At 40.9% G+C, this 20,761-nt stretch overlaps 3 protein-coding genes across 4 annotated transcripts; all 3 read left to right on the forward strand.

Annotated features, from left to right (window-relative positions):
• The first annotated feature begins 3,544 nt into the window (after positions 1-3,544).
• LOC147307719 (tripartite motif-containing protein 16-like) lies at positions 3,545-5,796 on the forward strand. Its single transcript, XM_086273018.1, has one exon. It carries the CDS (start codon positions 4,132-4,134, stop codon positions 5,794-5,796), a length of 1,665 nt encoding a protein of 554 aa, XP_086129144.1. The 5' UTR covers positions 3,545-4,131.
• Positions 5,797-8,421: 2,625 nt separating this feature from the next.
• On the forward strand, positions 8,422-12,936 carry LOC147307720 (zinc finger MYM-type protein 1-like). Of its 2 annotated transcripts, XM_086273129.1 has the most exons (3): positions 8,422-8,834; positions 9,374-9,475; positions 11,051-12,936. In XM_086273129.1, exon 3 carries the CDS (start codon positions 11,138-11,140, stop codon positions 12,116-12,118), a length of 981 nt encoding a protein of 326 aa, XP_086129255.1. In that variant the 5' UTR covers positions 8,422-8,834; positions 9,374-9,475; positions 11,051-11,137; the 3' UTR covers positions 12,119-12,936. The 2 variants fall into 2 exon arrangements, with proteins under 2 accessions (XP_086129255.1, XP_086129253.1); XM_086273127.1 differs by having other exon boundaries at positions 8,422-9,475.
• Positions 12,937-17,352: 4,416 nt separating this feature from the next.
• Positions 17,353-20,316, forward strand: LOC147307721 (uncharacterized). The gene is made up of 2 exons (XM_086273178.1): positions 17,353-18,424; positions 18,911-20,316. The coding sequence occupies exons 1-2, from the start codon at positions 18,178-18,180 to the stop codon at positions 19,453-19,455; spliced, it is 792 nt and encodes a 263-aa protein (XP_086129304.1). The 5' UTR covers positions 17,353-18,177; the 3' UTR covers positions 19,456-20,316.
• The last annotated feature ends 445 nt before the right edge of the window (positions 20,317-20,761 follow it).

Raw genomic sequence — 20,761 nt, forward strand, 5'->3', positions numbered from 1 at the left:
GGGGTGATAAAACCACAAGTGAGCAAAATCAGCGCCATTGAATCCTGCAGTTTGCCACAGACAAGGAAACAACTTAGATCATTTCTTGGCATGGCAGGGTTCTACCACAGATTTATCCCTCATTTCTCTGCCAGGGCGTCTCCCCTCACTGATCTAACAGGTTCTAGGTGCCCTAACCAGATTCAGTGGACGGAGGAGGCTGAGGCAGCTTTCCAGGACATCAGGCAATCCCTCAGTAAGACTCCAGTCTTGTATACCCCAGATTTTGAGAAACCTTTTATTCTTCAAACTGATGCTTCTGACAGGGGTCTGGGGGCTGTTCTTCTACAGGGACCACCCAATGAGCGACACCCAGTGGCTTTCATTAGCCGTAAAATGTTCCCAAGAGAGACGAGATACTCGACGGTGGAAAAGGAGGCTTTAGCAATCAAGTGGGCACTTGATTCCCTCAAGTATTACCTCCTAGGCCGGGAATTTACACTGGAAACTGACCACAAGGCGCTCCAGTGGTTGGAGAAAATGAAGGATACGAATGGACGAATTACCAGATGGTACCTTGCGATGCAGCCATTCCGTTTTACCATTCAGCATATCGCAGGCAGGAACAACTGCACAGCGGACTATCTCTCTCGCTGTTCCAGCTCACTGCTGAAGGGGGGGAGTGTGTGATGGGTGCATGCAACCACACAACTGAGACACTTAGGTAATATTCATTTGGTCTTTTGTCTTATGTTTACGTTATGCTTTAAAGTTTCTGTGATCATAAGTTAACTAATTTGATATTTTGAGGTTACCTGTAATGCATGACAGCACTAAACTATAGCCCAAATGGTGGCATAGACTTTGCTTTGCATTGTTTGTTATTTTATATAGGTATGTTATATTGATTATATTTCTGCTCTTTCTCAGTTACCTGACCTCCGCTCCAGTCCTTCCTGGTTTGGCTGAAAGAGGAGGCTGAGGGTGGAGCTGGTTTAAATGCAGAAGCCAATAAAGTGGACTGGACCATCTATTGTGATCATGCAGGGGGAATGGGGTTCTTCTTGAATGATGGTTATCTGTTATCCCTTTAGTTTTCACCTTTGGTTTATATAATGGTTTATTCATTTGCTATATAACTGGAGCTGTTTCTCATTTGGGCAGGTCAGTTTGAGTTATGTTTTTGTTAAGTGATTTTTGAGTAGCGGTCTGTTAAGGTAACCTCTTTTATGGGCCCACTTGGTTCTTACAAACTTTATTTTTTGTTATTTTGAATTTTTGTAATCATTTTGTCCTTTTTGGGGTATAATAAAACCCATTTTTTTGAAGATTACATTTGTGCCTGTGTGTTCCTGGCGGCTTGGATCATGACAGTCTCAGTGAAATAACACTGACTCATGCAGGACTCTGATAAAAACTCAGCTTGTGGGCTAACAGACTAAAATCAAAGAATGCTTCTCTTTTTCTCTTTTGTTAAAAACGTTGAACATCCAGTGAGACACAGAGTAAAGTGACTTTCCGAGATTGTTTCTTCTTCTACAGATTCAGATAAATGATGTCATTTTGAGCCAGAAAGAACATTTCCATCATAAAGTAGAAGACTTTTATATTTTTTTATTTTTTTATCTGGTAAAAAGTCTCATTGACTTTGAAATGATCTGGCCAAGACCAGAAGCTCCAGTTTTTTCTGTTTGCAGCAGAGCAAAAAGGACAGAGAGCAAGGGACGAGAGAAGACATGAGACAAAGACATGAACGGGACCAAATACTAACCAAGACAACCTAAACAACAAATACTGAATAAATTCAAGAGCGTAAGCCCTTGAATTCTGATTTAATAAAGTAAATCAGAATACTTTATTAATCCTGAAGGATTAATAAAATATTCTGATTCTGATAACTAGGAAACATAAGATACACAGAGAACAGAATAATGATTAAACAAGACTCAAAAAACCACAAACACAAAACACTGGGTCAACGACCCAGGTACCCTAACAGCCGAGGGAAAAGATGACCTCCTATTCACATCAGTATGGTATATTTTACTCCCATATCACTACTCAAAGATCATATTTTATTGTTGTAGGTTGTGGAGGTGACACACACACAAGCTGTAGTTCAACAATGACTTCATTCCTCTATTGACCTATAAAGAGGTCTTGTTACATAAGATTAAAGCTGGAAACTGACACACATAAGCCCAAACACATTGTGTTATTGTGGACGTTGAAGTCACTGCATGTGTTTTTCATGAAGATTAAACTTTCCTGTGCTGTTGGTTCTTTGTTTAATTCTGTTGATTCTTACTTTTTTGTTCCTAAAGTTTAAACTAAACTCTTGTTGGATACCAGGTGTTCATTTAATAAAGCTGCAGGTTCAAACTTCTAACTGCATGAAAATGTAATGTGTAATGTCATGTGTTTCTAAGTACCATCATTGATTTTGGTCATCAAATCAGCCATTACTCATTTAATTTGATGTAAATTTCCCCTAATTTGCATATTCAGATTCAGTATTCAGTACCACATGTGAAAGTGACCCAGATCAGATTTGAAAATATTGGATTTGTGCCGTTCACACTGTCATAGCATGATCGGATATAGGGTCGCATAGGGTCAAAAAAATCGGATTTAATGCGCTTTCGCCTGCAGTGTGAATGTAGCCTTAGTTAGTTCTTAGAGTTTGGTTTCTGTGTTCCCCTCTATTTAGTGTCTGTACCGTGTCTCTGTGCATTTCCTGTTTTATTGTGAAGGTCCATGTCTTATGTTAGTGTGTTCTGTTCACATTTCCCCCTGTCTCGTGTAGTCAATTAGGATCAGCTGTGTCTTTGCCATTCCATGTCTCCCCCTGTGTGTATTTATACTATGTGTCCTCGTGTGCTCCTCGCCGGTTCATCTGTGTTTTTTCCTGCATCATTCTGTGTCGTCTCCCTGCATCTCCATTTTAGGTTTCAGTTCTGTGTTGTGTTAGTTTTTTCCAGTTTAGGTTTCACCTTCTGCTGGCCTCCGTTGCCCGTTCCTAGATGCCCCTGGTCTCATATCGCACTGGACTTCATCACTGGTCTCCCACCATCCTCAGGTAACAGTTATTCTGACCATCATTGATCGGTTCTCCAAAGCTGTGCATTTCATTGCTCTGCCTAAGGGGATTAGGTGCAAGAGTTGTTAAAATGTATAATTAAATAATAGATGAATTCAATAGCAAACTGTGCCTCGTTCTCAGATGGACAGCAAGTGGAATGTGATAGATGAGATGAGGAGATGGAAGGAAGAAGAGAGGCAAAGAGTGATTCACAGGCAGAGCTTAGTTTATTTCCCAGTTTTGTTGCCTTATGGTTCCAAGCGCCGTGACCAATCTTTGCGTTTTATTATTATCTCATAACACTTGTTTAATCAGCTACCCTCTCTCCTGTGGACTGTTTAATCTCTACAGTCTCAGATCAACACAGCCCTGCCCTCCAGCACTATCAGCAGCAAGAGCAGAAGCAACCCCCCCAAACAGCAACATTGTACCCCATCAGGTAAAAAATGGGCTACGTTTGCTTTGCATTGTGCCCACCTGATGACAGTGATGTAGTGTGATGTGATTCCATATTAGATTCTTGATGAATGTGGGTTGTTGTTCTTCAGCCTGCTTCTATGTGCCCTTTTTAACTGTGAGCACCCGCCCCTTTAAACATCTCTGCACTGCCCTGACTAAATGTATATATAAACTGTCTCTATGGTTTACAGTCTGAGTCTGACAAGCTGTCAGCTGTTCATTTCTGCTATTTGAATTGTTAAAAGAAACAAACTATTCATTTAGCAGATTAACAAAAAGAATAGAGAGGCATCCAGTTATTGACATTTATATTATTTAGTTAAAGGTTTGAACAGAAAAACAATTAAACACAGAGCCTCTTCCTGCTTTCTGGAATGAATCGCAGCATGAAAACCCTTCCTCTTCTTCCTGCTCTCTAGCTCAGCACCTCCTGTCTGTCCATATCGTTCTGTGTTCCCTCCCCTTTAGATCTACATTATGAAGATGGGTGTAACCAACGTGTGTTAGAGCTGGCAGGCCCCATTCACAGCAGCAACACTTGTTGTTCAGATCAGACCAGTTTCTATAATAAGGAAGTGAAACTTACACAGTCACTGACACTGAGAGGAGAAATGGCGCAGAAAGGAGTTCAGCTAGACCGAGAAACCTTCTCTTGTTCGATCTGTTTGGATCTACTGAAGGATCCGGTGGCTCTTCCCTGTGGACACAGCTACTGCATGAAGTGTATTGAAAGCTTCTGGGATGAAGAGGAAAAGAAGAAAATCTACAGCTGCCCTCAGTGCAGACAGACTTTCACAGCGAGGCCTGTCCTGGTGAAAAACACCATGTTAGCAGTTTTAGTGGAGCAGCTGAAGAAGACTGGACTCCAAGCTGCTCCTGCTGATCACTGCTATGCTGGACCTGAAGATGTGGCCTGTGATGTCTGCACTGGAAGAAAAATGAAAGCCTTCAAGTCCTGTTTAGTCTGTCTGGCATCTTACTGTGAGAAACACCTTCAGACTCATAATATTGTTGCAGTTTCATTCAAGAAACACAAGCTGGTGGAGCCCTCCAAGAAGCTCCAGGAGAACATCTGCTCTCGTCATGATGAGGTGATGAAGATGTTCTGCCGTACTGATCAGCAGAGTATCTGTTATCTCTGCTCTGTGGATGAACATAAAGGCCACGACACAGTCTCAGCTGCAGCAGAAAGGACTGAGAGGCAGAGAGAGCTGGAGGTGAGTCGACAAAACATCCAGCAGAGAATCCAGGACAGAGAGAAAGATGTGAAGCTGCTTCAACAGGAGGTGGAGGCCATCAATCAGTCTGCTGATCAAACAGTGGAGCACAGTGAGAAGATCTTCACTGAGCTGATCCATCTCATCCAGAAAAGAAGCTCTGATGTGAAGCAGCAGATCAGATCCCAGCAGGAAACTGAAGTGAGTCGAGTCAAAGAGCTTCAGGAGAAGCTGGAGCAGGAGATCACTGAGCTGAAGAGGAAAGATGCTGAGCTGAAGCAGCTCTCACACACAGAGGATCACATCCAGTTTCTACACAACTACCCCTCACTGTCAGCACTCAGTGAGTCTACAGACTCATCCAGCATCAATATCCGTCCTCTGAGCTACTTTGAGGATGTGACAGCAGCTGTGTCAGAGGTCAGAGATAAACTACAGGACATTCTGAGAGAGCAATGGACAAACATCTCACTGACAGTCACTGAAGTGGATGTTTCACTGTCAGATCCACCAGAGCCAAAGACCAGAGCTGGATTCTTAAAATATTCATGTGAAATCACACTGGATCCAAACACAGCACACAAACAGCTGTTATTATCAGAGGGGAACAGAAAAGCAACATTTATGAATCAACAACAGTCTTATTCTGATTATCCAGACAGATTCACTAGATGGTCTCAGGTCCTGAGTAGAGAGAGTCTGACTGGACGTTGTTACTGGGAGGTGGAGTGGAGAGGGGGAGGAGTTGATGTAGCAGTCGCATACAAGAATATCAGCAGAAAAGGATATGAATGTGTTTTTGGATGTAATGACAAATCTTGGGCATTAAATTGTTACAACAACAGTTTTACATTTCGGTACAACAACATTGAAACTCCTGTCTCAGGTCCTCGTTCCTCCAGAGTAGGAGTGTACCTGGATCACAGAGCAGGTATTTTGTCCTTCTACAGCGTCTCTGAAACCATGACTCTCCTCCACAGAGTCCAGACCACATTCACTCAGCCGCTCTATGCTGGACTTTGGGTTGGAGCCACTGCTGAGTTGATTAAAGTGAAATAGACTGAAGTCTTTCATATTGTTGTAAGTTTAAATCTGTATTTTAGTTCCCTTTTAGTTTCTCTCCATCATTATTGTGGTATTTATGTGCTGCACATAAATCAGATGTCAGTCAAACATTATGGGCAGTACCTCGACATCTTCAACATGTTGTCTTGATGTTTTTACGTTTTATAGGTGGAGCTCTTTCCTGTGTCTGTTCAGCCATGGAGACTATCAATGCTTATGGATATTTTTATTTGAAAAATTTCTCCACATGACAACATAAACTTCTCTATCTTCTAAATGTTTACTGAATATTTTTCTTAGGTATTTGTATGTTGTTGTTTCTCTTCACTGATCTTAACAGAGAAGTCTACAGACCTTCCTTTATCACACAGATTTTATTCTCATTTGTACATTTATAAAGAAAACAATTCATTACAGAGCAATAAGAAATTTTAAGAAAGTGCACTATATCATAATTTATAGTAAAGTGTATTAAAGCATCGTTAGTTAGTCACTTATTTAGTTTGGAGCTGTATCATCTGACACTGTAGAAACATTTCCTCCAGCTTCAGCACAGAATGTTAAAAACAGAACTATTAATGAGAACAAACAGTAGGAACACAGTATCAGCAAACATCATGGCTTAAAATGGAGAGTAAAAATCTAAAAAGAAATAAACAAATTAGTAAAAAGGATTTCCTGTTGACATGTTATTGGTCCTATCTTGTCTGCAGCACCTCCAGGATGCTTCTTATATGTTTCTGGTTATTTTTGCACCAATTTTAGTTTTTGTCAGTAGGAAGTTCAAGTTCAACTCAGTGTGTTTGTTTGTTTTTTTCAAACTGATGCCTGACCTTGAACACCAAACATCTGTCAATAAAGCAATGATATAAAATGCTTATATTAGTACTGAAAAACTGCATATCCACTTTACAAATATAAATAATGATATAAATCCACAGCTGAACTGGAGGAGCAGCTGATCTAGTTCACTCATGTGTTTCTGGACTAAGAGTTGGAGCAAATACCTTATGATTCAGTGATGTTTGTTTTTGTTCAATATTTTGTAGATCCAAGAGTGAGTTTGACTCATGATGATGATGTTCCGAATTAAACAAAGTTGGTCACAAATTCTTCAAAGCTGTTTATTAAGAATATATTCACTTGGACTCATGAGACAGGCTTGTGATCCAAGGGAGCCATCAACTGGACAATTACTGACATGACAACAAAAAAGCTAAGTACAGAGGGGGGAACAGAGGTGAAAATACTTGCTTTAAAGGATTGTAATGTTTCCTTTTAAAATAAGTCTCTAAGGTCAGACAAAGGGACAGAAACTCATAGCTTTCTACCAGCCCAATGACAAAACTATAAGTTGTTTTTTAACATCTACTTTTTCATCTATTTGGCAGTCACAGTGAAAAGTATAAACATTGGCACGCTTTGTCTTGTGATTCTGCTGTTCGTAAAAAATGACCATGCGCAAAGTACCAGACTTTAAGGCTTTGACTTGATGCCAATGGCCTGAGGAGGACAGTATTACCCTTGGACATGTGTAGTCTGCCGTCTACTCAATAGAAGAAGAAGAAGCGCGGAAATGGCACAACTGTCTTCAGTTTCTGGGAGAGTTTAACAATGAGAGACTGATGATGCAGAAGAAATCTCCGTGGTTAAAAACATTAAAAACAGTCGTCCAGGATGATGAGATCCGCCACTGGCTCAGACTGCTGTATATCAGCCGGAGACCCGAGATGAAGTCACGCAGCAGGTATGTAAAACTGTGATGTTCTCAATGAACTAACACAGGAACGATCTGAGCTCAGTCTGTAAGCTAACAGGCTAAAATCAGAGAGCAGCTAATCAAACAAGTGCGTCCGTTTTTTTTAAAGGTCAACTTTTAACAATAGACTTTCATGAGACACATCAAAACCAAACAGGGAGGGAAAGCTTCGGTTTTCTGCACTGTGCCACAGTTCGCTGTCTGCTTCGGTTCACGACGCCTCACTCCGGGGCTACAGACAGTTCTCTGCCGCCTGTGGTGCTCCTCACCTCCGTCTGCACCCACAGACTTCCCGAGGTGGAGGCAGGCCGGCAGGGACTTTGAGAGATGGGCTTTACTTTTAAAAATAGCCCTTAATCAGGGTCTAACTCACTAAAAGATGGCCACATGTCTCTCTCCAACTTAATCTCTTTCTTTTAAGTAATTGTTTTTCATTGAAATGAAATTAATTGTTCAATAAAATGATTACATTTATAATTGAATTAAAGTTAAATGAATCAAGGTGATTTTGACTTTGCTAGTTAACAGGAAGAGAAACAAACTTACACAGGATAAAATGAAATTTGGAGCCAGCAGAAAAAGTCAGATCACAGACAAACAGAAACATTCCTCTTTGGCTAAAATAAAATGCAGATTATTGCTCATCTGCAGTTTTAATCATGGTGAATAATTTATGATTCAGCCAAGTAAGATTCTTCTGTGTGGAGGTTTTTCCCCTGTCAAAAGGCATTGACCATTACCTTCATCTAAACATGGAATTTAAGTCATGTAGTTGCCGTTGTTTGTTTTTAAAGAGGTCATAATATTTTTGTGATCGTAGAAATTTATCTTCAAAGTAATAGTCTGAGCCACTGGCTCAGACTGCTGTATATCAGCCGGAGACCCGAGATGAAGTCACGCAGCAGCAGGGACGTGCAGAGGGGGGAGGGGGCGGAGGGTGCTTGAGCACCCGCCCCTTTCCTCCAGGATGCCTCAAGTGCCCCTTTCTTGTGTTTTTTTTTTTTTTTTTTTGTTAAATGTGTATCTGCGTATGGAGTCCTGCCTTTGCCCCTCAACAATAAAATGTAACTATTAATCTCAATTTTGCTAAATAAAAGGATCTGGCTTGCATCAGTCACATGACTACCATTAACCAATGGTTGCCCTTGAGAACAGAGCGCGCTCGTTAAGAGCCAGGTACGAGCTCGCAAAGTGCACGCGCATTTTCTGCAAGCTAGGTGGTGCGGAGCTGGAGGAGGCAAATTAATTGGAAGGTGCTGACTGCAACAAAACAGTAAGTAGGGTGTACAGCTCACATTATAGTCTATAGCAACAAATAAATTGAAATAAATGAGCGTGCTGTTTGTGCAACAGCGCGACAAACATTACATGTCCTTTTATTAACTGCATAAGTAGTGGTGGTCATTAACTGCTAGCTAACTGGGTAAGGGTGTTACAAGGGGGTCTGTAGCTCTGTCCACAGTCTTAGGGAACATGTTTTGTTTTAAAGTAAGTTACAGGACTTTTCTGGAGGGTTTTTATTTCACTAAAAACGATGTAATATGGATATCCACATAATTATGGATTATTATATTTATGATATTCACCCCCCCCCCCCCCACACACACACACACACACACACTTGTTTTTGAAGAAAATATATTAAGTAACAGATGATATTAGGTTTATATTTCAAATGAGATAAAATGCTGATTTTAGAGTAGTAAAATTATTGTATCTCTACAGTTTGAACATTTAATAAGCACAGCATGTGTGTGTTTTATGTGTATAGATTTTTAAAAATTATTACTAATAATATAACAAATATTCCAGAAATGCCTCGTAAGGAGAGGAGGAAGAAACAGCTACAAAAAGAGCTGTGTGAGGCTGCTAAAGGCAGTGGATCCCTCACCAGCTGGATTAAAAAGAGCACAGGTAACAATAACACATGTACCAGTTGTTGCATTGTAGAGGTATTCAAGGATAAAAACAGTAATTAAAGCAGTTGCAATGTTTTGGTTCTATAACATTTTCTATCATTACTTTATCATGGACTACGTGCAAAAGTTGTTAAGTGTAGATAATTAAATAATAGATTGTTGTTCTCAGATAAACAGCAAGTGGAGGGTGATAGTTCAGATGAGGAGATGGAAGGAGGAAGTGAGGCAAAGACTGAGTCACAGGCAGAGCCTAGAGATAATGTAGAGGAAAGGACAAGCCAGGAGAAAGAGCCTGGAGTGAGAAAGTCAGAGAGTGAGTCAGAGGCCAGAGAGGAGGAGAGTGAAGCTAGTGAAGCCATAGAGAGGACATTCTCAAACCTACTTGGACTTGCACACCCAACTGATCCTGCCCATGTCCTACAATTCCACATACAGTATGATGAGGCCTTTATTCAAATGTGTGATAATATTGGACCCTGCCAACCAGTACTGTCATCATATCCAAAGAATGAAGAGGGACGATCATTTCAAAAGAAGTGGTATGAGAAAAATCCATGGCTAGAGTATTCTCCAAGTGCTGATGCCATGTTTTGTTTCAGCTGCCGTCTTTTCTTAAATGATGAAAAGTACACAAGTCGCAAAATCTGGAAAACGGAAGGGTTCAGTCGGTGGAGAAGGGCTTTAGAAAGGATTAAAGAGCACAGTGCATCAGAGTCTCACATGTGTGGTATGGTGAGGTGGAACTCATTTAAAAAAAAACCTTGGAGGCAGCTTTTGAAGTAGCTGACCAAGTGTCACAAGCTGCAAAAGATAAAGAAAGAGAGAGAAACAGAGAAATTTTGTCTCGTTTCATAGACATCACTCTTTACTTGGCAAGACAGGGTATGCCTTTCAGGGGAGATGATGAGACCTTGTCAAGCCAAAATCGAGGAAATTTCTTGGAGTTAGTTGAGTTGTTCAGCAAGTATGACAGTGTAATTAAATTACACATTGATGCCATAAAAGAGCGACAGGGACCTGGAAAAAGACCTCTCGTCTCGCTCCTCTCAAACAGAAGTCAGAACGACATAATTAAAGCTTTGGCCACATCAGTAAGACGTGTCATCCAAGCAGAAATTCAAGAATGTGAAACCTTTTGTGTCATGATGGATGAAACCACAGATGTGTCGCACACAGAGCAGGTTTCCTTTGTTGTCAGATATGTGCACAACATGGAAATCAAGGAGCGCTTCCTTCAGGTGTGTAATGTGGAGTCAACAACTGGAGATGCTCTTGAAAAGCTACTAATCGCTCTACTGAAAGAAAATAATCTGAAGATTGACAACATCCGGGTTCAAGGTTATGATGGGGCTGCAAACATGAGCGGGCGCTTTAAAGGACTTCAGTCAAGAATACAAAAAAAAATCCAAAGGCCTTATATGTCCACTGTCAGGCACACTGCCTTAATCTGGTTTTAGTAGAGAGCGCAAAGTCAAACATGTGTTTTGTCAGCTTTTTCAACCTAATCGAAAAGCTTTACACTTTTGTGGCAAATTCATCTAAACGACACTCTGCATTTATTAAAATGCAGGAGAAGTTGTACCCCGAGCAGTGCCCACTGGAGCTGCAGAAGCTGTCAGACACTAGGTGGGCCTGCAGAGAAGCTGCCCTCAAGACAATGAGGAAGATCCTCCCAGCTGTCATGCAGTTTCTGGAGGAAATACTACAGCAAGATCCTCCAGACTCTTCAGCAGGTGATGCAAAGATCCTTCTCAAAAGCATCAATTTTGAATTCATCCTGTGTCTGGAGATCACCTGTCCCATCTTCCAAGTGACTGCTACTGCATCTGATGCATTGCAGAAGACAGATATTGACCTGGCTGCAGCATACAAGATTGTTGATGGTGTTTTGCAGAGCCTGGACCACATCAGAACAGAGGAAGAGTTTGAGAAAATTTATGAACAGGCTAGAGAGAAGGCTGCATCAGTGGGCCTGGACCCCCCATCTGAGGTCCCTGGACAAGCTCGGAGGAGGAAATTGCCAGCAAAGTTTAAGTTTGCTGCCACAACAGCTACTGCTGATGACCATGCTTTCACAACTCCCCAAGAATACTACCGTGTTAAAGTGTTCTATGTTTTTGTTGACACAATGACACAGGAGCTTCTGAGACGCTTTAAAGGAGGAGATAATTCCACATGGGAAATCTTGAATGCCTTACATACCCTGACAGTCCCAGAGAACTGGAAAATAATCTCAACAGAGGCACACCAAGCTGTGAAGAAACTCTGCCAGTTCTATGACATTGAGGAGGAAGACAAATTACAGACAGAACTTAAGGTCTTTCATGCTTCATACTCGTGCCCCCCACCAGTCAGTGTGGCATCCATTCTTTCAGTGGTCAAAGAAAACAATGCACACCTGATCTTCCCCAACATGACTGAGCTGCTGAAGACATATGGAACACTCCCAGTGTCCACAGCAACTGTTGAGCGTTCTTTCTCAAAACTAAAACTAGTTAAAAACAAACTTCGTAACCTTTGCTCAGAGGAGAGGTTGTCAGACCTTCTTTTATTGGCAGTTGAAAAGGATGTTCCAGTCAGCCACAGTGAGGTCATTGACATTTTTCGGGACATGGCAAACAGAAAGTTATTGTTATAATTTGGGACAGGACATGAAGAGCATCTTATTCCTTCCTGCTCTTTCCAAAACATACCCTGTGTTGTTTTTGTTTTCTGATTAACACAATGTTTGATTCATCCTCCTATTGGTTTATTTTTTACTGTTGTATTTTAATATTTGAAAGAAAGAAAGAAAGAAGATTTTACAGTTCTACAATCTAATCCCTCCCATGTAAAGTTGATGCTGTGATGTTTAAAAGGTGCTAACAGGACACCAACACTGTATGTATAGATTTTTTTAATACATTCTCACACTACCATGACCCCTGTCTTTTGTACTACTAATATCCTGGTTTCAGTTTATTTCCCAGTTTTTTAAATCTGTTGCCTTATGGTTCCAAGCGCTGTCACCAATCTTTTTACATTTTATTTTTTATCTCAAAGCACTTGTTTAATCAGCTACCTATGGCTTTTTTAATATGTACAGTCTCAAAACAACACAGCCCTGCCCTCCAGCACTATCAGCAGCAGGAACAGCAGTAATCCCTCAACAGCAACATTGTACGCCATCAGGTAAAACAAAGGCCACATTTGCTTTGCATTGTCCACACCTGATGACAGTCATATAGAACGATGCAATTCCATATTAGATTCATCATGAATGTGAGTTGTCGTTATTCAGCCTGTTCTATCTGCCCCTTTTTTAACTTTGAGCACCCGCCCATTTAAACCTCTCTGCACGTCCCTGCGTAGCAGGTATGTAAAACTGTGATGTTCTCAATGAACTAACACAGGAACGATCTGAGCTCAGTCTGTAAGCTAACAGGCTAAAATCAGAGAGCAGCTAATCAAACAAGTGCGTCCGTTTTTTTTAAAGGTCAACTTTTAACAATAGACTTTCATGAGACACATCAAAACCAAACAGGGAGGGAAAGCTTCGGTTTTCTGCACTGTGCCACAGTTCGCTGTCTGCTTCGGTTCACGACGCCTCACTCCGGGGCTACAGACAGTTCTCTGCCGCCTGTGGTGCTCCTCACCTCCGTCTGCACCCACAGACTTCCCGAGGTGGAGGCAGGCCGGCAGGGACTTTGAGAGATGGGCTTTACTTTTAAAAATAGCCCTTAATCAGGGTCTAACTCACTAAAAGATGGCCACATGTCTCTCTCCAACTTAATCTCTTTCTTTTAAGTAATTGTTTTTCATTGAAATGAAATTAATTGTTCAATAAAATGATTACATTTATAATTGAATTAAAGTTAAATGAATCAAGGTGATTTTGACTTTGCTAGTTAACAGGAAGAGAAACAAACTTACACAGGATAAAATGAAATTTGGACCCAGCAGAAAAAGTCAGATCACAGACAAACAGAAACATTCCTCTTTGGCTAAAATAAAATGCAGATTATTGCTCATCTGCAGTTTTAATCATGGTGAATAATTTATGATTCAGCCAAGTAAGATTCTTCTGTGTGGAGGTTTTTCCCCTGTCAAAAGGCATTGACCATTACCTTCATCTAAACATGGAATTTAAGTCATGTAGTTGCCGTTGTTTGTTTTTAAAGAGGTCATAATATTTTTGTGATGGTAGAAATTTATCTTCAAAGTAATAGTTATAAAGTGAATTAATAAGACTTTCCAACAAAGAGAGGGAGTCACATGGTGCTTCTGAAACATTTGTACAAACCTCTCTCACATATGTGAGCAACATGCTCACAGTGTACAGCCCTGCTGACTGAGGCTGCACCTTTACCTGTCTAATCTTTTTCTTTTTACTTTGTTCCTCAAGTCCCACATCAACATGAAGTGTAAGGAGGAGGAAGATCTGGCTGGCCAGCAGGTCTGGAAGCAGGAGAGGAACTTCAATCTGGACCAGGAGGACACAGATCCCCCACAGATCAAAGAGGAACAGGAGGAACTCTGCATCAGTCAAGAGGGAGAACAGCTTGTAGTGAAACACGAGGATGAAGGCATCGTCGTCTGGAGCGGGGAAGAGCGGCTCAGACAGCTGCATAACATCTGGAAACCTGAGAAAGATTTACAGACCAGCGGTAAAACTGTAATCGCTTTTCTGAAGTGTTAACATTAATATTAAACCTACAGTTTGTATCAGTCAGATCTATTTAATGTGTATTCGTGAAAACATGACAGGGAGTTTTAAATGGACTGGTTCTTATATAGCGCTTTTCTACTCAATCTTGAGCACTCAAAGCGCTTTACAAAACTTGTGCATTCACCCACTCACTCCCATTCGCACAAGCACATTTTTCTTAGTGCTTTCTACCAACATTCAGACACACATTCCACAGATCAAAGAGCAACTTGAGGCAACTTGGAGTTAGTATCTTGCCCAAGGATATTTGAAATGCAGACTAGGTGAAGCCGGGAATCGAACCGATCAGTAGATGATCTGCTCTACCGCCTGAGCTACAGCCACCCCCAATAGTGAAGATTATTTTGAAAAATATCAAGATGTAGATCAGTTTCGAGATCAACTCCAAAATAGATCATCAGTCAGTCAGTAATAAGTGAGTTCTTTTTTGTTTGAAAGGTTTTTTTTACTCTTAATGTTGCTGAAAAATGTCAGAACTCAAGTTCTCATTTGCATCAGAGTGCACAAATAACTTCATTTTTACACACTTTTAATTTCACCTGCAAATGTGAGCAACATGCCCTCATTACAGACTTTAACTAAAACTTTATCTTCTCAGAAGTGTTTTTCTATAATTACATTTTTTTTATTGTTCGTTTAGAAGCAATAGTGGAGAGACCGGCTGACTGCTGCAGAAGAAATCTGCTCTGAGGTTAACAGAACGTCTGATCGTCCAGTATGAGATCAACCTTCAGCAGAGACTGCTGGATATCAGCCGGAAACCCGAGATAAAGTTACGCATAACAGGTAAAACTGCGATGGTCTCAGTGGACTAACACAAGAATACAACTCATGTAGGACCTGATCAGAGCTCAGCTTGTAGGCTAACATACTGAAATCAGGGAGCGGCTAATCACACAAGTGCGTCTCTTTTTTACGGTGAACTTTTAGCATTAAACAAACCTTGAGACCGAGAGAAAGTGCCTTTATAGAAGATTTATTTAGAAGATTAAGATAAAAGAGGCAGGGAGGGAAAGCTTCTGTTTTCTGCACTGTGCCACAGTTCGCTGTCTGCTTCGGCTCTCTGACCCTCACTCCGGGGCTACAGACAGTCCTCTGCCGCCTGTGGTGCTCCTCACCTCCGTCTGCACCCACAGGCTTCCCGAGGTGGAGGCAGGCCGGCAGGGACTTTGAGAGATGGGCTTTACTTTCAAAAATACCCCTTAATCTATGGCGTTATTTTTGTGCCACTATTCTGAGCGCACGTAAAAAAAATTTGCAGGTGCAAGTGTTGCATTTTGAGGAGAAATTTATTTTGAGCGAAGAAAAGCTGAATTTGAGTGAACAAAATTCATTGCTGCATGCAAAAAATGTATATCCGTGTTTGCTATTATCCATATACACACGCACAATAGCAGCCCCTCTCGCTCAGTTTTTGCACTTGCGCTCGCTCGCAATGTGTCGCTCGCGCTCTCAACATTTCAGCCCGTGCGCGCTCAACTCGTTCTGTACACCGTTATATTTGTGCCACAAAACCAGCCAATCACAGACTTGGATGCAAAAAAAATCTGATTGGCTGTTTTCGTCTCCAACCAGCTCGAAAGGACGAAATGCAATATCCCAGAATCCATTTCGTCCAAAACTCAAACGAGGCAGTGGCGGAGGAACACAGAGTGGCGGAGTTTGAAATATTACTCTTTGTGGGTCACAAAATAAACTTTTAAGATATTTTCATGCGAGAATGGTGCTGTGTAAACTTCTAATATCTGCTCGATTTATCAAGACATCACATATTTGCATAAGTGCTCTAACGTTTTTGGAGATGCCTGTTACCCACCAGCTGACCGAATACCTGGACTGGCCATTGGGCATTTACCCGGCATTTGCCCGGTGGGCCAATGGTGATTTTTCATTTTTATGTTAGTTTGTTTGTTTTTGTAATGGTATAAACAATGAAAGGTGGTGGATTAGCCAACTGGTAATAATCAACTCTGGGCTGGACCAATTACAATACATCCGTATTGAGGGGAAAAGACTTCAGCGAGAATAAAAAAGACACAAAGCTGGAGTTATTCTGTGTCTTAGCTGCCTCTTCTCTCCTCATTCTCCCTCCCTCTCCTGTTGCTACTTCAATCATGAAACTGATCAATGATCAGCTGATCGTCTCTCTTGTTTGTTTATCTCCCACTTTGCGCCAGAAACAGGAAACCAGCGGATGTTGCGCTAAACAACAACAGCAGCAAGTTCAAAATTGATCAGCTGTTGTTAGAATTTATTTAAAATTAATTTCTAGTATCAGCTGATGTTTGCTGGAGCCACAGCTGTAAAGCTGGAAACATGAAGGTGATACAAATCATACATATATACCAACAAAACAGTGTACATCACTGTCACAACAGCGTTTGTTTTCGTTCAAAGGCTTTATGGTTTTTCCAATAATACCTGGTGGTGTAGTCGGTGATTTTTTTGTCAGTTCAGCCTTATATAATATGTTTAACCAGAGTTCCCACCCGGTCAGCTGGTGGGTAACAGGCATCTCCGAAAACGTTGGAGCACTTATGCAAATATGTGATGTCTTGATAAATCGAGCAGATATTTGAAGTTCACACAGCTACATTCTAACATGAAAATATCTTAAAAGTTTATTTTGTGTCCCAGAAAGAGTAATATTTCAAACTCCGCCACTCTGTGTTCCTCCGCCACTGCCTCGTTTGAGCTTTGGACGAAATGGATTCTGGGATATTGCATTTCGTCCTTTCGAGCTGATTGGAGACAAAAACAGCCAATCAGATTTTTTTGCATCCAAGTCTGTGATTGGCTGGTTTTGTGGCACAAATATAACGGTGTACAGAAAGAGTTGAGCGTGCACGGGCAGAAATGTTGAGAGCGTGAGCGACACATTGCGAGCGCAAATACAAAAACTGAGCGAGAGGGGCTGCTATTGTGCGTGTGTATATGGATAATAGCAAACACGGATATACATTTTTTGCATGCAGCAATGAATTTTGTTCACTCAAATTCAGCTTTTCTTCGCTCAAAATAAATTTCTCCTCAAAATGCAACACTTGCACCTGCAAACCTTTTTTACGTGCGCTCAGAATAGTGGCACAAAAATAACGCCATATTAATCAGGGTCTAACCCTACAAGACCATCGTGCCTCCCCCACCATCCTCACCTCATGTTAAAATGTATATTTTTCAACTGAATTATATTTGGGTTCAAGAAAATGATGAAGTTTTTAAAATAACTTTGTAATGTTCTAATAAACAGTCTTAACTCGAACTAAATCAGCTCAAATCTCACAGATGTCAGTGTTATTCACAAAGCATGGAAACATAGTTGTTAGTTTTGAATGCAGCCACAGCAGGCAAACTATGGCTGCATGCTCCAAAGAACAGGAGCACAGTAACTGAACACACTCTTAGCACACTTACATCTGATTTTGGGAACAGTTAACAGATCTGAACCTGATGACCTGAGAGGTTTAACTGGGTCAAAGGTCGAGAGCCAATTGAGAACTGTCCAGTTAAACCAACTAAATGATGAAACCTTTGATTTAAAATGTCATGATCAACAGTATCAAAGGCAGCAATGAGATCAAATAGAACTAAGACTGAAACTCTGAGTCCCTAATAATCTTCAGATCACTGATGACTTTAGTTGGGTTGATTCTGTGCAATGACTGGCTGTGAAACCTGACTGGTACTTATCTGCTATGGCACTGTGAGATTTTCAGTTTAATCTACAACAATGACAAACATTTACTTGCAGCGTGAAGCTGGCAGCAGCTACCTGAATGATTTGTACTCTGAACTTTCCTAATAAGAGTATCAGAGCTCGAGAGTAACTTACACTTTCATTTTTCACATTTGTACAGTTAGTTGTAAATTTCACTCCCATATGAGGACATGCTCAGAGTGGACTATATTTGCTCAGATGTGTTTTCCTGTCATCACATTATTAACCTTTTTCCTCAGTGACCCTTTGTTCCTCAAGATCTCCCCCTAACATGAAGTGTGAGGAAGAGGAGGGCCTGTATGACCAGCAGGTCTCCAACCAGGAGAGGAACTCCAGTCTGGACCAGGAGGGCCCAGATCCTCCACAGATCAAAGAGGAAGAGGAGGAACTCTGCATCAGCGATGACGTAGAAAAGATTGTACTCAAACAGGAGGATGAAGGCCTCATCTGGACTGAAGAAGAGCAGCTCAGACAGCTGGATAACATCTGGAAACCTGAAATGAACTTACACAGCAGGGGTATGTAAAACCGTAATGGTCTTACCTAAAAATTAATATGACTTTAATTCATTCAATAAAGATATTTTGGAAACACATCAGAGTTCTTCAAGGCCAGTGTTTAAATAAACTCAGCTGATTGTTAGTCGAGGTTTTCTGAGAGCTTCGCTGCTTTTTATCCCCATATTTTAATCCTACTTTTAAATTTCCCCTTCTGTCTGATGTTTGTCTTATCATTTACATAAACATGTTTCCAACAGTAATTGGTGGACAAACTGTGATTGGTGCATAGAAATTTACTAACGTGTTAGAAGTGAGTGCATGAAATCTTATTTTAACAGTTTCCAGGTCTGGGTAAATGATATGATGATATTTCTGATGATATTTTGATTAAACTCTGTTGTAGAGTTGGAAATGGACAGCTGTAGACACCACTGCCGAGTAGTCATTCTTGTTATACTTCTATATTTATCTAAGACAAGTAATTTTGTCCATTTGTCACCTCAGCTTTCCCACAACAGCATGAATGTGAGGAGGAACTGGTTTTTGGGGACCAGGAGAGAAACTTCAGCCTCGACCAGGAGGATCCGGAGCTTCCACAGATAAAAGAGGAAGAGGAGGAACCTTGCACCAGTCAGGACGTAGATCAGCTTGTAGTGAAGCAGGAGACTGAAGGCATTATTATCTTCATGGTGGCTCCTACTTATGAGGAAAGTGAGCCAGAGCTGGACAGTGAACATCTCCTTTCTTCCAGCTCTCCTGAACCAGAGAGCAGAGATCAGCAAGACAACTTTCCTGTGTCAGAGAGTCAGCGTAAAACTGACACAAGTAAAAAGTTTGTGAAATGTGAGATTTGTGGAAAAACCTTTGAGTACAGATCCAAACTAACGAGACATATGAGGGTTCACACAGGTGAGAAGCCACATTCTTGCAGCACCTGCGGAAAAAGATTCAGCCTGATGATAAACTTGAAAACTCACATGAGAATCCACACAGGTGAGAAGCTTCATTCAGAGGATACAGTTACAAAGACACATGAGGATTCACACTAGTTAAAAGTGGGAGAACTGTCAGATGAAGCAGTCCACTGAGAAGCCAGATCAGAGCAGATCAGATGACCTCCTTCCTTAAAAAACTCTGTATTGTTTATTGTATGTAGGGGTGGGAGATATAGCCTCAAAATAATATTTCAAGAAACTTACATTTAAAAAAAATAATGTACATTTTATCAGCTCGGCAGGCAGCAGCATTTATATGTGTAAGTAAATGATGGATTTTCCATCTTTCTCTTCCAGTGAGCTGCTGTCACTGATGACAGCTTAGCTAATTCAAAGTGTGAAAATGTGGCCACCTCAAGGTGCTTGATATTGTAAGGTAAAGACCCAACAATAATACAATGAAAACAGAGAAAACCCAAACAGTCATATGACCCCCTATTAGCAAGCGTTTTGGCGACAGTGGGAAGGAAAAACTCCTTTTTAACAGGAAGAAACCTCCAGCAGAACCAGGCTCAGGGAGGGACCCCCATCTGCAACAAGGAAAGTTTTAAGTCTAATCTTAAAAGCTGAAGGCTCTGCCTCCCATTCTACCTTTAAATACTCTATGAACAACATTATAGTGCAATGTTAGTGACACGGCATACATGAAATATGAGCACATAAGTATCCTCAGGGGTGTTTTTCCTGGAAGTTTTAAGAAAAGTGTATTACAAGTGCTTACACTCTAGCTTAATATCCAAAATAACCTTGTAATGCGGAGCCTGCACAATTCTGTCATATAAGCAGAGGTGGAAAGTAACGAATTACATTTACTTGCGTTACTGTAATTGAGTAGTTTTTTTGTGTATTTGTACTTTTTAAAGTCATTTTTCAAGTCTGTAATTTTACTTTTACTTAAGTATATTTTTTAAAAAGTATTGTAGTTCGCTACGTTTTCAATCACACCCGTTACTGAGTAAATTAAAAAAACCATTGCACTTCGGAAATACTGCAGGGAATGATGGGTAGTAGAACAAATTGGCGCTAAGGTCACGTTAAAGATGGAGTCTGACATCGGTGTTATGGATCCAGTGAAAAAAGAAGCCCCGTCGAATTCTGCTGACCCTGAACTCGAAGAAACGGATGTGAACCCCTGGCCGTATTTAAGGGACCATTTCGGCTTCAAGTGCAAGAAAGGCAACAGCTTTATTATGCAGTGTAAGCTGTGTTTGCCCAGAGAGACCGAGTTAGCAGCTTTTAAAAATTCCACATCAAACCTGCGCAAGCATGTGGAGGTAAGTTAAATACAACTCGTACCGTTATGGTAGCAAAAAGGCTGTGTTCAAATTAATCACATTAAGTTAAGACATCTGTGAAGAAC

The sequence above is a fragment of the Aulonocara sp. 'chitande type north' Nkhata Bay genome, linkage group LG18 (genome assembly GCF_057382095.1).
Source record: "Aulonocara sp. 'chitande type north' Nkhata Bay isolate Kocher_YH1m ecotype deep benthic linkage group LG18, A_spYH_male_GT1.1, whole genome shotgun sequence".
NCBI classification, from domain to species: domain Eukaryota; kingdom Metazoa; phylum Chordata; class Actinopteri; order Cichliformes; family Cichlidae; genus Aulonocara; species Aulonocara sp. 'chitande type north' Nkhata Bay.

Bases quoted from the DNA above. Each gene is read 5' to 3' on its own strand.
- LOC147307721 (XM_086273178.1), top strand. From the start codon at position 18,178: ATGAAGTGTGAGGAAGAGGAGGGCCTGTATGACCAGCAGGTCTCCAAC. The intron at 18,425-18,910 runs GTATGTAAAACC...TTGTCACCTCAG, and splicing joins AATGAACTTACACAGCAGGG to CTTTCCCACAACAGCATGAA.
- LOC147307719 (XM_086273018.1), top strand. From the start codon at position 4,132: ATGGCGCAGAAAGGAGTTCAGCTAGACCGAGAAACCTTCTCTTGTTCG.
- LOC147307720 (XM_086273127.1), top strand. From the start codon at position 11,138: ATGAGGAAGATCCTCCCAGCTGTCATGCAGTTTCTGGAGGAAATACTA.